General features: G+C 45.9%; 1 protein-coding gene across 3 annotated transcripts in view; it reads left to right on the top strand.

Annotated features, from left to right (window-relative positions):
- Positions 1-14,429, top strand: part of CFAP92 (cilia and flagella associated protein 92 (putative)) — a 336,768-nt gene extending 322,339 nt beyond the window's left edge. For all 3 annotated transcript variants that reach the window (XM_085624842.1, XM_085624841.1, XM_085624843.1), the window contains one exon: positions 13,058-14,429. In XM_085624842.1, the coding sequence (XP_085480968.1) occupies positions 13,058-13,250 (193 nt within the window). In that variant the 3' untranslated portion in view covers positions 13,251-14,429. The remainder of the gene's footprint in view (positions 1-13,057) is intronic.
- Positions 14,430-15,250: the final 821 nt, after the last annotated feature.

Here is a 15,250-nt window from a genome sequence, read left to right as displayed (position 1 = left end):
TCGACAAGGTGCTGGCGTTCACATTTAGAAGATGGTCCACAACTCCAGACGGTCAAGCAGTTCAACAGTCCTGGGGCAAAGTGGCACGCATTCACAGTCCGCCAAGATTGGCCCCAGGTGCGCCAGGTACACAACTCTGGGGATGCAACTCAGGTTCCAGTTCAAGTGGCTCATATAATACAGCTGGCCGTTCCCAAAGGAAGAACAAAGGAGTAAGCTTGGTCCCTGATTCCCTCTCTCTAGGCACTCTTCTAGGTCCCAAGGACCGGGGGACCAGAGGTATGGTGGACGACTGCAAACACAAGGAGAGGGAGGTGCTGCAATGCTGCTACTGCCCACAGGAGGGGCCAGACACGGATATCTGCCAGGCCCAGGGGAAGTTACCAGACCACAGGCTAACAGGTTGGTTGTTGCCCACTGCACGTAGGCTGTCCACTCTTTTCTGCACTGCACCTTGTCCAGGACCCCAGCAGTTACAGTCCTGAAGAAGCAGGGCCGGGGGGGGGGGGGGGGCAGTCATGCTCAGTGTGCTGCCCTTTGGCCACAGCAGTAGAGGGTCCCCCCCACCACCTCCACCCATGTTGATCTCTCAACAGACTTTCCAAGAGCCCCCCTTGCCCAGCAGTATTGCCTCAAAGCAGCGGCTCCCAACTACTGCACTGCTAGGACCAGAAGAGGCAGGCTCACCTTGTCCACCACGATCAGGAAGGAGTCAGCAGGGCCCGGCTATCAGAGTCACCTGAAACAGGGCTGCCGACGACTCCAGGACTCCTGCCGCAAGGCTGCATCAAGGGCCTCTCATCACCACCACGGCGCCGGCATCTCGGCCGCAGCCGGTTCACTAAGAAAGATCAGGAGCATGGAGCCAATCCACCTCTGCTCCCGACCGTGCTGCAGCCAGACACTCCTCATGGTCCAGGATAGCACAGACATCACTTGCAGCTCCTTTACCCCACCAAGCTGTCCCAGGCCATCACGAAGTCTGCACAAGCTCACCTCCCTTAGTGGGGTTGGGGGGGGGGGCACCAAGCCTGCCTCCAGTCCCCATTGTTGCCGCAGGCACCGCCACCATAGCTCTCTGTGTCTTCTCCAGTTTGGGAGACGTGCGGAGGACAATCAACAGCACCCCATGCACAGCCTCAATCACTCATCCACCTGTTCACACCGTCTCGCCACCCGAGCCCTCTGGGAGAGGCGAAGCTTGATCAGGACACCACCATCATGTCTGCGGCAGCACATTGGGTCTCTCTGCTGCTTCATGCGTACACCACCAACTCGAGCCCTCTCCGTTACAGCCCACTGATCAGGAGCATTATGGAAGCTCTGGGGAAGCTGCTTGTCAACTTCTCGAAGCCCCATCACCAGTCCAGCAGATGACGGAGGGGTCCGGAGCACTCCTAGAGTGCGACCGCCATCTTGGCACTTTTGGCCACACCCTCGCCCATGCAATTTCTTATAGGGATTTTAGACATGACTACAGTCCGAACTGCTGAACAGAAATAAATCAAATTTGGCAGAAAACTAGATCTTGGTCGAGAAAGATCTCTTTTTGTAATTTGGTGTAAATATGATCAGCCGTTTTTGAGATATTAAAGAAAAAAGATGTATGTATACCTAGGGACGTAGAGGGTCCGCGGATCCAACAGATCTCATGGTGAGATCTTATTGGCTGCCACCACTTCAACCTGTAGGTTGTGGCAGCCATCTTGGGACTCAGGACCCAACCCAAGTCCCAAAAAAAGCACAAAAAAACCCAAGGGGATACGCAGCGGCGTCACGAAATTTGAGGGGCCCTCCTTGCAAAGTACACAGAGGGCCCCCCTCCGGACGTACTTAGGATCTCTCAGGCCAGGGCACAGTGCTGAGGGGCCCCCTGTAACATGGGGCCCCCACACCGCAGGGGCTACCGGGGCCTTTGTTACGCCACTGTGGACAGGGTAGGAATACCCTCAACCCCTAGGCCTGGTGGTGGGGTCCCTCGGGGACCTCGCCTGAGGCCAAAAATGTTTTTTTCTTTTACATTTTTCCACGAATTCGCAGTGAATCCATGGATCCACTGCAACATTTCGTTTTTCAAAACCTGTGCTGTCCCCTGCTCTTGGTTTTTTTATGCCCCCCGGGTGGGCCAAGTCAAGGGGGGATTATTACATATATTTCGGGGAAGGGGTGCACGTGGCCCCCATCCTAGGCCGATTTCAGCATAAACTAGTGAAAAAATATTACCTTTTTGGTAAGTTTTGTGGATATTCGTCAAACGGGCCAAAGTTATTAGCAACACAAAAAACACTTTTCCTTGCAGTAACAGACCTAACTTAAAAGTGGATATGCCATATCAAGGACACATTATTCCAACTAGGGGGCCGATTATGATGTCGTCCTGAAACTCTTCCCACTGAATCGGTTTTGGAATAGTTTCCGACAGAATCGGTTTCTGTGAGTCCGACCGACCGATTACAATGCTTCCGTATATCGTTTAGTGGGACTCCCATTGACTTCAACGGGAGCCTGTGTTCCGAACGAGAACACAGGCTCCCATAGAGAAAAGGGGTTGTTGGGGAAAATACCCACAGCCCCAACCGTAGGCCTCCGGGTGAAGGGGGGCCTTCTACAGTCCCCCAAAGTCAGATTCCGACAGCCGTTTCGTGTCGGGCAGACCAATTGGGAATGGCTGTCCGAATCGGTCATCGTAATCGCTAGTTCGGAAACCGTGTCCATAGAGCTGTACGATTCGGCTCCGAAAAACTCGGGTTGTCCGAATCCCATTCGGAACCGATTCAGACAGCCTGAACGGTTTCCTTGCATCGTAATCGGTTGTTCGGAAATCTGTCCGATTCGGTTGGAAACATGGGTTACGAATCGGATTCTCAGATTACGAATCCCATTTGAGCCTTTCTGGATGGCATCGTAATTGGACCCTAGGCCTTGAGGACCACTGGAGATATAAGAGGTGCTCATTATGGGCCTCATGTAGGTAGCTAAATACCGGTCGGTAACGGCCGAAATTCGGTAAATTTCCCGTTACCGACCGGTATTTAGGCATTTGCGATGTAGGAGGCATGATTTCAGGATTCGGTAATTTACCGATTCGGTAATGGATCGGTAAAATACTGATTCGGTAAAATACAGATTCGGTAAATTACCGAATCCTGAAATCATATGTAGGGAGCACTCAAAAGAGTGAATATTAGTATTAAGAATTCGGTATTTACCACCAAATACAGGTTGGTGATAAATAACGAATACCTTGCAAACAGCTATAGTTTGCTGATTTAAAAGTGCCATGTGGCAGACATACATGCTCTTAGGGCATGTATGTGCGCCACATGTGCACACATGCACGAATCAGGGGTGCAACAGGGTGTCAATGTGACACCCTGCCACCTATGATAATGCCTCCCCTATTACCGATTCGGTATTTACCGAATCGGTAATGGTAACTGGCTTCCCATTCATTCCTATGGGCCTCCAGGCCCATAGGAATGAATGGGAAGGGATGCATTATTACCGATTCATAAATACCGATATTTACCGAATCGGTAATAATTACCGATTAATTACCTACATACTATTTACCGATTCATAAATACCGAATCGGTAAAATTTGGTATTTATGAATCGGTAAATAGTATGTTACCTACATATGGCCCTATATCTTTCTCTCATGAAATTCAAAGTGGGTGTTCCTGCCCTGACATGACTGGAGAAATGTCGCTAAGCGACATTTCTCCTATCATCAAGCCCCACGCTAAGAAGCATAGCGGCAAGAAAAGTAGCGATAACCCCTGTTAACGCTACTTTCCTTACGCCTGCTTCAAGACTGACATAGCCATGATATCCTATGGAAGGTGGATATCATGGCTAAGTTTTGCCTTGCCCTATCATCAAGCCAATGCCAAACTTTGTGAGATTATCGCTGGATTTCCAGCGATAATCTCACGTTTGGCAGTTAGCGCTAGGATTTTTATCGCTTTTGAGATAAGCATTGCTAATAGCACGCTATCTCAGCGATAAAAATCCACATTAACCGGCGATAATTATCCTAGCGCTAAGTGCGCTTAGTGATAATTATCGCCGGTCCTTGATGATATGCCCCTTAGATCTTAAATCCTAAAGTGGATTTGAATGTTTCCTTGATTCTATTTTAACACCTGCTGCCAGACTTCTGTAGGTCAAGTTTCGGCATGGCACTTTACCACTCCAGTCCTTTTGTTTTAAATTGAAATGTAAAGTAGATGCAAGCACTGTCTGTCCAGTGTGCTTACATGTGGAAGAAACTCTATCACACTTCTTTTTCTTTTGCCCTAGCTATGAACACCTGAGGAAATGTTGGATTCCTCCGAGTTGTAGACCGCTTGGAGCTAGACAGTTATTTTGTGGTACTTAGGCTGCTACATTCCAAGACTAAATAATCTATTGTATGTGCTGTTGCTCAATATCTATACCGGAGCTGGAGTATTAGAGCTAAAGTGTTGGGGTAATTTGAGCTATACTGGGCAGTGTTTCTTATTTTACTCTCCTCGTCTGTGGCATTCCAGCAGTAGGCATTGTCTAATGATGCTCTACATTTAGGATTATTCTCCAAAAGTCCTGTGCACTTTAATTACATTGAGCCAAATTCTTCCGTTTGAACAAAAAGTTGCTCTTGCTCTGGTATGTGAGTTTTAGTTTATTAGAATAAATGAACATTCTGTATTTTTTGGACCAACCCATGTATTAAGATTTTAAATGTAAACTCTATTTAATTCATTCATGATATATTGTGAGTTATGGGCATATTGATTTTATAAATGCTGCTATGGTCCCATCTGTCCCCCCAAGATCTGCAAACATTTTTAACTTTACCCTATTTTGCTGCTAACTCGCTAGGATTTTATATCTTGATTTTATTTAGATGTGCAGTGGAAGTTTATGAAACTGTGAAATTTTTTCATAATGTTTTTTAACCTGATTGAACATTTTTTCTCATTGTAAATATATGTTTGTGTTTGTCTTGTGTACGTTTATGAACTTTGCAGCCAAGTTAAATATTTAACTGACTGACCTACCTAAGTATGACTACCTACATATACCGTGGTGGCAGTCTCCAGTAGTTAGTTATAGTTAGAACCTACTTCCATAGGAAAAGCGTTTTTTGTTTTGCCACTAACTTTGGCACCATTTGATGAATCTTCACAAAGTTTTAAAAATTAGTACACCCCTCACTTAAGCTGCTGTCTTGAAAGTTTCAGGGTAATTCATCAAGTGGGGCCGAGAAAAAGGGGGGAGGTGGGACAAAAAACATTTTCCCCATGCAACTTCCTATAGGGATTTTGAACTTGACTACAGCCCGAACTGCTTGACGGAACTACACCAAATTTAGCAGAAAGATAGCTCTTGGTCCAGAAAGTGTGCTTTTTGTAATTTGGTTTAAATCTGTTCAGTAGTTTTGAGTAATTAACCCATTGTGTGCTCATGACGAGCCCAGCCTGTGCGGGAGAATCAATCAGTGGGCAGAGTCGTGACGCGCTCAGCTTGTCACGAGCACAGCTCCACTGTGCCTCATGATGAGCTGGGCTCGTCACGTGCACAGCGCCGCCGCCCCCCCCCCGCGCCACGGGGGAATTACCCCCGCAGCAAAGGGGTTAAAGGAAAACTACATTTGGATTTCTATATATTCTGATAGCATCACAAAGTGTCAGATAAGTGGAGTGGGTAAACACAAGGCTTTAGAAGGAGATTGATATCACCCTCAAAAGGAACGCTGGGTGGCACGTGGTCCTAATCTTTCTTCGGATCTGGGGGAAGTGGAAACCTCCCCTTCATTGAACAGAATTTTTTGGGTGCTGGTCCAACGGCAGATAAAAGGGACAATGTGACAAAGCAGGTATATCAGGCACTCCTGTGGTGGCATGCTGCATATGTGGAATGGACAACAGTGTGTTGACTTCGTCATTAAGTACAAAAGGGGTCACTTGAGAAAGGTATTGGGTCCCTATTATGAACAGTCTAATTACCAGGTTATTTAGATCGTTACATTTGCTAATGGGCAAGGACAGTGCTAGTTAAGCAACATAATAACTAGGCAATTTGGTAAAGTAGACTATTGCTTGCGCATTGTTGTTAATGTGCTTCAACCTGGCAACTAGAGTGGTTTTCCTGTCCCAGACATGTAGGACAAGACGTCTTCTAAGACAAACCTGTTTATTTTGTAACACCTCCATTGACAAAGTGTTAACAGTGTCCTTAGACAACATCCTACCCCGTGACCCCGCTCGTTGCATCCTTAATGCAAGGGACAATAACAACAACAAAAAGAAAAAAACAATTGATGACCTTTAAGGGTCTGGCACTGGTTCTTGTAAAGCGTTGTTGTTATAACTTGCCACTTGGTAGGTTCCTTGTTGTCCCCCCCCTCCTCTTATCAGCATTTGGTACAGCCTAGAATGTTGGAGTGAAGGCAGCCTTGGAATGTTGACAGACTGCCTTCACAGATGTCATGACAGCCAGCTGCTTGGAGTGCCTGTTAATTTTGACTTAATAAAGTACTTTCTGAACTCATCTACCGGGTACTTACTTCATCTTGGCGACGAGGAGAACTGCGGCTGTGGCAGGGACAGCGTGGCACTCTTCCCTGCGAGAATTTCGGCATGCTGGCAATTTTGAAGAAGACATTCGTTTGAAGGCTGTGTAGCGGTGCGCTCACGGCGTCGGACGTACTGCGGACATCTCCGGAGGTGAGGCGATCGTTACTGGAGAATTTGAGCAGCCCGGATTAATGAGGAGATATGACATGTGAAAGGGCGTGAGACGCAGTCCGAAGCAGAAGGACAGCGGTAATATTGACCTGGATGTGGTGTCCGCCTGACGGTTGGGGTGTCTTATGCCCTGCGTGACCCGGTTGAGGCTGTCTGTCAGGTGCTGCCGGTGTGGTAGCGGTTGTGGAGGCGAGGTGAGAACCAGCTGGAGAGTGGCGTGACCTGCAGTGGCCGTTGCCGTGAAGGGGAGGTTCCAGCCTCGCGCGACGCTGGAGGTGCCCAGGAGATCAGCCGTGAGTCGCAGTGGTACACCGGCGTGAGGGGCGTCTCTGCAGTTTCTTCCACGGGCTGCGGCGTTTGATATCACGGCGAGGGAAGAAGTCTGTGAAGGAGAGGCACCTCAGGGGAGGTATTCCGCGCTGTTATCTTCTCCTCAGAGGCACACTCTGCTCTCGTCAAACGAAAGGCAGGAAGAGAAACGGGAGACTCACGAAGGGACTGCTGGGAGCCTACTGCTGAAATAGAAAGGGGACTGAACATTAGTTAGGTATTGATGGTCTAGCGAACTTACTGTGGGGTTTTGGAGGTGTGTCACCTTTGAGGAGGGTAGTAGGAGCCCACTGTCAAGTAGCCATACAAAACCCCTTAAATTTACCTGCCACTTACCTGTACATCAAAGAAAAATACTACATCCACCCCTGTTTAGTTTCTGAAATATCTTAGAGTTTTCACTGTGTAAGATAGTACCTGACAATGGCAGGGGCAGGAATGAGTCAACCCCCACCGTTCTTAAATGAATTAGGAGAACCTGACATCCCCTGGAAAAGGTGGGAAGGTATTTTTAAATCATACCTGATAGCCATAGGTGGAGGGAACTTCTCTAACATTAGGAAACAGCACATACTGTTACATAATTTAGGTATACAGGGAAGGAAAGTTTATGAGGACATAACAGGAAGATTGGTAGAGGACGAGGTTCAGGATGAGGATGAAGGGGTTGATGTTTATGAATACACATTGCGTAAGTTAGAAGCACATTTTAAAGTGAAAATAAATGTAGTTTTAGAAAGACACAAATTTTTCAAAAGGGTGCAAAGGAAAGAGGAGAAAGTGTCTTCTTACATAGCTGTGTTGAGGGGAATGGCAGCTACATGTGAGTTTGGGGCGCTTACTGATTCATTAATCCGAGACCAATTAGTAAGGTGCACCAATGAAGAGAAGGTGCAGGAGGAGTTACTCACAAGGAATCCGGATCTGGAGGAAGCCATAAGCATAGCGAAAGGTCTGGAACATACAGCAATATGTATGAGAGAGATGAAAGTATCAGAAGAAAGGAAAGAAAAGTCTATGTCTAAAGAGGCATCGGAGGGGGAAACTGTGTGCAAATTGGAGAACAAGTTCAGAGAAGGGGTGAGCAACAAGACGGAAGGTCTTAAATGTTTCAGGTGCGGGAACCACAATCACTTGGCCAACAATTGGCGATGCCCGGCAAGGAACGTCACTTGCAGAAGATGTAACAGGAAGGGTCATTTTGCCAAAGCGTGCAATGTAGGCAGCTCAAAGGTACACATGGTAGATCACTCAGAAGAAGTAGTGGGGGAGGAGAAAAATTTTATATGTCAGATAGAAGACGAAAGTAAGGAGGAAAGTACACAGTACCCTACTTGTGAGATAAAACTGGATGGAGAGAAATTTAAGGTGTTTGCAGACTCATGCTCTCCGTTTACTTTAATAGACAAGCAAGTGTTCAGCGAAAAATTTGCAAAACATAACATCACTTTTGAGTCAGCGGACATAGCCCCCTCAGGGTACAACAGGGTACCTATCCAGTTGGAAGGGATGGTGAGAATGAGAATATCCTTCAAAGACAGGCATACTGTGGGGAAGGTATATGTTACCAGAGAAGGATCAAGTCTATTAGGGTGGAAACATCAGAAAGAATTAGGAATTAGGCTTGATCCGAACAACCAGGAGCAGGTACTTCTCATAGAATCCCCGGGGGTGGGGTCAAATCTAGTGAAAGAATTTCCAGAGGTGTTTAATGAAAAATTGGGGGTACTGAAAAACTACATGCATAGGATTGAGCTCAAGGAAGGAGCAACACCTACAGTACACAAAACACGCTCCATTCCCCTGCTTATGAGAGAGCCTTTAAGAATGGAATTGGAGAAGTTGATTAAACAAGGGGTCATACAAGAGATAGAATGCTCTGCATGGTTGGCGCCCATTGTTATTACAAGCAAGGAAGGTGGGAAAAGCATTAGGTTATGCGTGGACTTGAGGGCGTTGAACGCTAACATTGTAGTGGACAGGCATCCCCTCCCAAGGATACATGAAATGTTGAGTACTTTACAGGGAGCCAAGTTCTTTAGTGTGCTCGACCTCTCATCGGCCTACCACCAAATCCGGTTGCACCCCGAATCTCAACCATTGACCGCTTTCACCACACCATTTGGCAATTTTAAATTTTTGAGAATGCCTTTTGGGTTGGCGTCGGCGGCAGCGGCGTTTCAAAGAGCTATGCAGCACGTGTTGAGGGATTGTCCTAAGTCCATGTGTTTTCAGGACGATATATTGATTTATGGGGCGAGTGACACGGAACATGATGAAAATGTGAAAAGGGTACTCAGATGTTTAAGAGAAGTAGGATTCACCACCAAGGAGAGCAAATGCAAAATGGGAGTAACCACAGTGGATTACTTAGGGCACACCATCTCGGAGGAGGGGATAAAGCCCAAAATAGACTTGGTGGAGGCAGTAAGAAAAGCACCCATGCCATCTTGCAAGGAAGAAGTACTTTCTTTTCTGGGGTTAGCCGAGTACATGGCTAGGTTCATAAAAAATTTTGCCATGATAGCCCATCCCCTCAGAGAAATTTTTAAAAAAAACACACCATTCAAGTGGGAGAAGGAACAGGAGCTGGCCTTTGAGAACATTAAAGAGGCTATAGTGTCAGCACCTTACATTGGAAACTTTGATGTAAACAGGGACACCGTAATCACTACTGATGCAAGTGGAAAAGGCGTGGGAGCCATGCTTTCACAGAGAGTGGATGATGCAGTGAAAGTAGTGGCATTTGCATCAAGGTCCCTGTCTGGGGCGGAATCCAACTATTCTACCATCGAGAAGGAGGCTCTGGCAGTGTACTGGGCAATTAAACATTTCAGTTTTTATGTCTGGGGCTTACCATTCGTAGTATGCACCGACCATAAGCCTTTGGTCAACCTGTTCGGCAACAAAGTGTTGGAGAATATCACTCCCCGCATTGCAAAGTGGGTGTTGGGGTTACAAGGCTACAATTTCAAAACTACGTATGTTCCTGGCCAACAGAATAAAGTGGCAGACTTTTTATCCAGAGCTCCAGTGGAAGGACAGGAAGAGGAAATCGTTGACAGTGAGAAGGTCCTGGAAATAAAAATCCCGGCCATGACCAGAGAGCAGTGGGATGGTCACATGGAACAGGACAATATCCTTCGAGAAGTGAAAACATGGGTAGTCAGAGGATGGCCTAACAAATGTGGAGGCTTGCCGGAGAACATACGACCCTATTGGAATGTACGCAACGAACTGTCAATTGAAGGAGAGTACCTTCTCAAAGCAGGCAGACTAGTTCCCCCGGAGGGGTTAAGGAAGCAAATTATTGACCTAACCCATGAAGGTCACCTGGGAAGGAGTCTGTGCAAGGCAAGATTAAGATCAGATTATTGGTTCCCAGGCATGGATTCAAGCATGGAAGAGAGAGTGAAAGAATGTTACGCGTGCGAAGTTAGCGACAAGTCAAAAAACACCAGGAGATCTCCACTTAGTCCGGTGGAGGTTCCAAAGTCCCCGTGGGACAAGTTGGGATTTGACATCACGGGCCCCATCAGGGCAAAGGGTCCGCAGCAATGGTACATTTTAGTGATCGTTGACTATTATTCTAACTGGGTCTCCCACAAATTTGTGACCAACATCAACACCAAGGCAATAGTTGAATTTCTGAGTGACACATTCTCAAAGGAAGGCATACCCTCAACATTGATCACAGACAACGGAGTTCAACTGGTGTCGGAGGAGATGAGAGAGTTCCTCAGGGACTTGTCCATAAAGCATATACGTACACCATTGTACTGCCCGAGAGCTAACGGCAAAGTAGAGAGAGCCAACCGTATGCTGAAGGAAAGTATCCAACTAGCAGTCAAGTCTGGGGGGAACATAGAAGCAGCATTGAGAGACATGCTCTGGTCATACCACACGACGCCTAGTCTATCCACGGGACACACACCCTTCGAACTGTTGAGAGGAAGGAGAGCGGGATCCAAACTGTCACCTAATTGGTTGAAGACCAAAGATCCGGTGGTGGTCGATCCAGAAGAGTTTAGTAGGAAGGTGGAAGCTAGGCAAAAGATGTACAAAGATTCCTATGACAACAAATGGGGCGCCAAAGAAAGAACATTTAGCAGAGGACAGAGAGTGTATATTCGCAAACCTGTGGCAACGGGAAGTAAGGAGGACAAGTTCTATGCTCCAGAAAAAATAAGGGAGGTCAAGAGAAACATTGTCATCATGGATGATGGGCGGAAGTGGAGCATGGATCGGGTGGCCACAGGACAGAGGGAGTCTGTCCAAGAGGGGCGCAGTGGGAATCTGGGAACGGGACCCAGAGCAAGGGGAACCCAAGAGGGAAGGGGGTGCAGACAACGTAATCCCCCCAGTTGGCACAAGGATTTCAGAAGGGTGTGATCTTTGTAGCAACTCAGCCCCATATTCCCACAGGGTCTGGTTTTTGGTTATCTTTTTGCTATTCATTTGTAACTGTCTATATTAAAGGGGGAAGATGTGTTATAACTTGCCACTTGGTAGGTTCCTTGTTGTCCCCCCCCTCCTCTTATCAGCATTTGGTACAGCCTAGAATGTTGGAGTGAAGGCAGCCTTGGAATGTTGACAGACTGCCTTCACAGATGTCATGACAGCCAGCTGCTTGGAGTGCCTGTTAATTTTGACTTAATAAAGTACTTTCTGAACTCATCTACCGGGTACTTACCTCAGTTGTATTGTCATTTCCTGGAAAGCAGTGACTGCCCTCTCAATTACAGCATGGCAGATCGATGTGGTTTGTCGGGCCTCAGCGGAACTCTGGATACGGGCTGACGCACGAGCCAGGAACAGGAGGTGTACCTCATTGCGCAGTGGGATGACTATCTGACTAAGTTGAAGTACCTGCTGGTCCTAGCTAAGTGACACCCAGAAAGTGATTGAGTCCCTGTTGAATACCACATTATGGCCCTCATTTATGGGGCCCCTTGCGCCGCCAGATCGTCACTTTTTGTGAGGTTCCCTTGTGCAGAAGACTGCGTGATATTTATCAGGCAGCACTAAGCTACGTTTTTTTGGCTTATTGCTGCCTGATAAATATCGTTCCCTTTAACACAGTTTTCTGTTTTAAAGGGGCGTGCAATGGGTGTTGCTGGGTGCGTTCCCAGCAACGTCCATGGCTTTTTGACACTGCCCCAGATTAACGAGAAATCGTAAATCTGAGGCAGCGCCAAAATCTTACACCTCCCCAGGGGAGGCTAAGGGAGGCACAACGAGGAGAAATATCTTTATTTCTCCTCGTTTTTCCTTTCTGCATTCTGCTTTCTGCAGCACACATAGAAAGAGGGAAAAGCCCTGTGTGATTATTTTTGTACAGGAAGGTTTCCCTTCCTGTACAAAAATAATCATCCCCGCAACGCAGGCACCCTTGCACCATCATACAAAGGTGCTTGCATTGGTGCACAGCATCCCATTGTGTGCCAGCGCAAGGGAAAGGGACAGGAATGCGCAGTATCTGATAGATACGACGCATTCCTGCCCTTTTCTTTTGCCGCAAGGCAGCCCAGCAGGAAGGCCTGCGGTGCTGCCCTACGGCATAACCTCATAAACGAGGCCCTATATATCCATATAAGGGCGGGGAGGAGGGATGACGTGCAGTGGGATGTAATGTTGGGCCTGGTTCTTTTGAATAGGTTGATTTACTGCCTGGCTACACTTGTTCCCCATTCATTTTATTCCCCTAGGCATGGGAGGAATCACTGTTACATAATATTGTACATGTTTGTTTCTTTGTATTCAGATTCTTGATCTTGCCGCTTGGCACTGATATATTAAATACTAAATTCAACTCTGCCTGCTGATTGTTGGAGCTGTATCTCGCTGTGCAGTCTTTTTCAATACAAATACTTTAAAAAAAAAGAATTGTCCTTAGACAAAATGCATCAATGAAAATAAGATTTATGTACCCACAAATATACTGTTCTAGCAGTTTTCTGTCGCTAGACCTAACATATTTTGTTTTCTTACAGTGCATATTGTTCCAGTCATCAATTTCTTTACAAGCGAAAAATTAATGAACTTTGTGATGAGGAGAAAAAATCACTCATTTGGCAACAAAGTTTTAAAGAACAACCCATCAGAAGTTGCAACGTGAAAATTAAGAAATCGGGAAACATGGTAGAAACTAATGCAATCAACAAAGTACTTCTCCATGTTGAATAAGTCTTGTGATGTCAAAGTCTCAGTTATAACTGATCAGGAAATGTTATTGGGGGCACAATCCCATCCCTGTTTTTTGTTCTGACTGAAAACCTCTGTACAGACATTGCAATAATGTTCATAGACGTTGCAAAATATTTGATGACTACAGTGGAAAACAAAGAAGTGCTCTGTTTTTGGGACACTCAGGTGCTTGAAATGTCAGACTCCAGGATGAACATATTGGTGCTTTTGTGATCTTTAGATCAATGCTACTATTCCAGTTATGCCTGGAAAGCCAGGGGATTTACTGTAATCATGGGTTGGTTACTTATCTGCTAAACTGAAAAGGCATTGCTTCATCCATTGGTGATTGTATTTAAGGGGATGTTTAGGTATGGCTTTTGGGCAATGCATACATTATTATCAGAGTACCATAAAAAATCTTCATTTGATAGGTTTACCGATCATTTAAAGTATGTTTAAAAGGGGTGTAGCCCACACCCTTTATAATCTCCTGCAAGGGATTGCCCCCACCATCAGCTCAGTAAAGAACAACATGTCTTCTGCATCACCAGCCCTGACACCCACTATAAGACTCCCAGGTTGAAATGGTGCCATAACTTTATAGGTGTGGTGCAAAAATTTACTTTTTGAAACTCACACAACAAAATCTATAAAGGGAAATGCTTAATCCTTCGAGGTTTAAGTGGTGAAAGTGATACAGTTATCACTTAGATGATCACTTGTGTGATGGTCAACACAGTTCCAGGGTGTCAGAGCGCATTGGCCAGTGGGAAATATGCGTAATAGAATCCAGCCACCTGCCATGACCAATTCTAAAATCGATTAAATGTGTATTTAAAAGTTGAATTTCAGTCAACCCAAAATAAAATATTTGCATTGTAAACAACAAAATGCGAATATATATTTCAACTCTTCTGAATAAAATGTGGGTTAAATTGGTAGGTATTCAATGAATTGCCCATGCCCTTGTAGGTTGGTATCTTTCTAAGTGTGAAATGTGCTATAATTAGTTTCTCTAAATGTTATCCTCCACTTTATTTGCATTGGCATACTATGCATCAGTATTCCTTGAGAAGGAAGGGCTAGCCAATGTTTGCCAAGGAAGGGGTCATGCTGTGCCATTAGGAAGGGTCTGTTCATCCACAACAGATAATAAACTGTGAATTTAAAATGTGATTTTGAAAACTGTCATTAATGAAGTCACAGTGTATGTGTTAATGTCTTCATAAAATGTACAGCAGCGAGCCTTAAATATGCTCATTTATATGTTACTGTTATTTTAAATAGGGGTCCTCTAGGCATTATGTGATCCCATTTAAAATGTATAGATTATTTCTAGTGTGTGATTTGCCAAAGGAGATCAAAATGGGAAGAGTGTACGAGATAATCTTGTGGTTTCACATTGAAGAGTTTCCAGCATTTGGTTATGTTTGTATTAACAAACATTTAACCACCCACAAATAGTGTGCTGTTCTCCATGAAAGAGGAAAAGCGAGAGAGAAGAGGAAGCTGTCAGTGGAAAGGGGTCTGATCAATAGGATCGGGGGATCCGATTGATAAGAAGCAATGGCCCTCTGACACCCGGAGGGTGTCATGGTGAGCGGCTATTTGAGGGGAAGGCCAACTCCTCCCTGGGGTGCTTCAACAACAGAAGAACTACGACTGACTCCCTGACCTTAGACTATAAAGTGATTCAGTTCCACTAAAAATATAGGACATTTCAAGGCTATTCCTGGGCCCAACAATCCAGGTAACACCAACATTTGCAGCTGATCCAGGTATCCCCAAAAGAGGAACTGTTCTCTCAGAGCAGGGAGGGATCTTGAGGTTGCCATCATCACCAACAGCAGCAGAGATCCAGACCCTTCCATCTTTTTCTGCCGCTGTTCCCGTATAAACACTACTCTAGCCTACCCCTTAAGACACTACCTTCCTAGCACTGTCATTTCCTCTGGCACAGGCCTGCATTTTGGAGGTGAAGGTACTGCTGAACAAAG

The sequence above is a fragment of the Triturus cristatus genome, chromosome 9, assembly GCF_964204655.1.
Source record: "Triturus cristatus chromosome 9, aTriCri1.1, whole genome shotgun sequence".
Classification (NCBI taxonomy): domain Eukaryota; kingdom Metazoa; phylum Chordata; class Amphibia; order Caudata; family Salamandridae; genus Triturus; species Triturus cristatus.
Note: the sequence above shows the minus strand (reverse complement) of the source record. Positions and strands in the feature narration are given on the sequence as shown.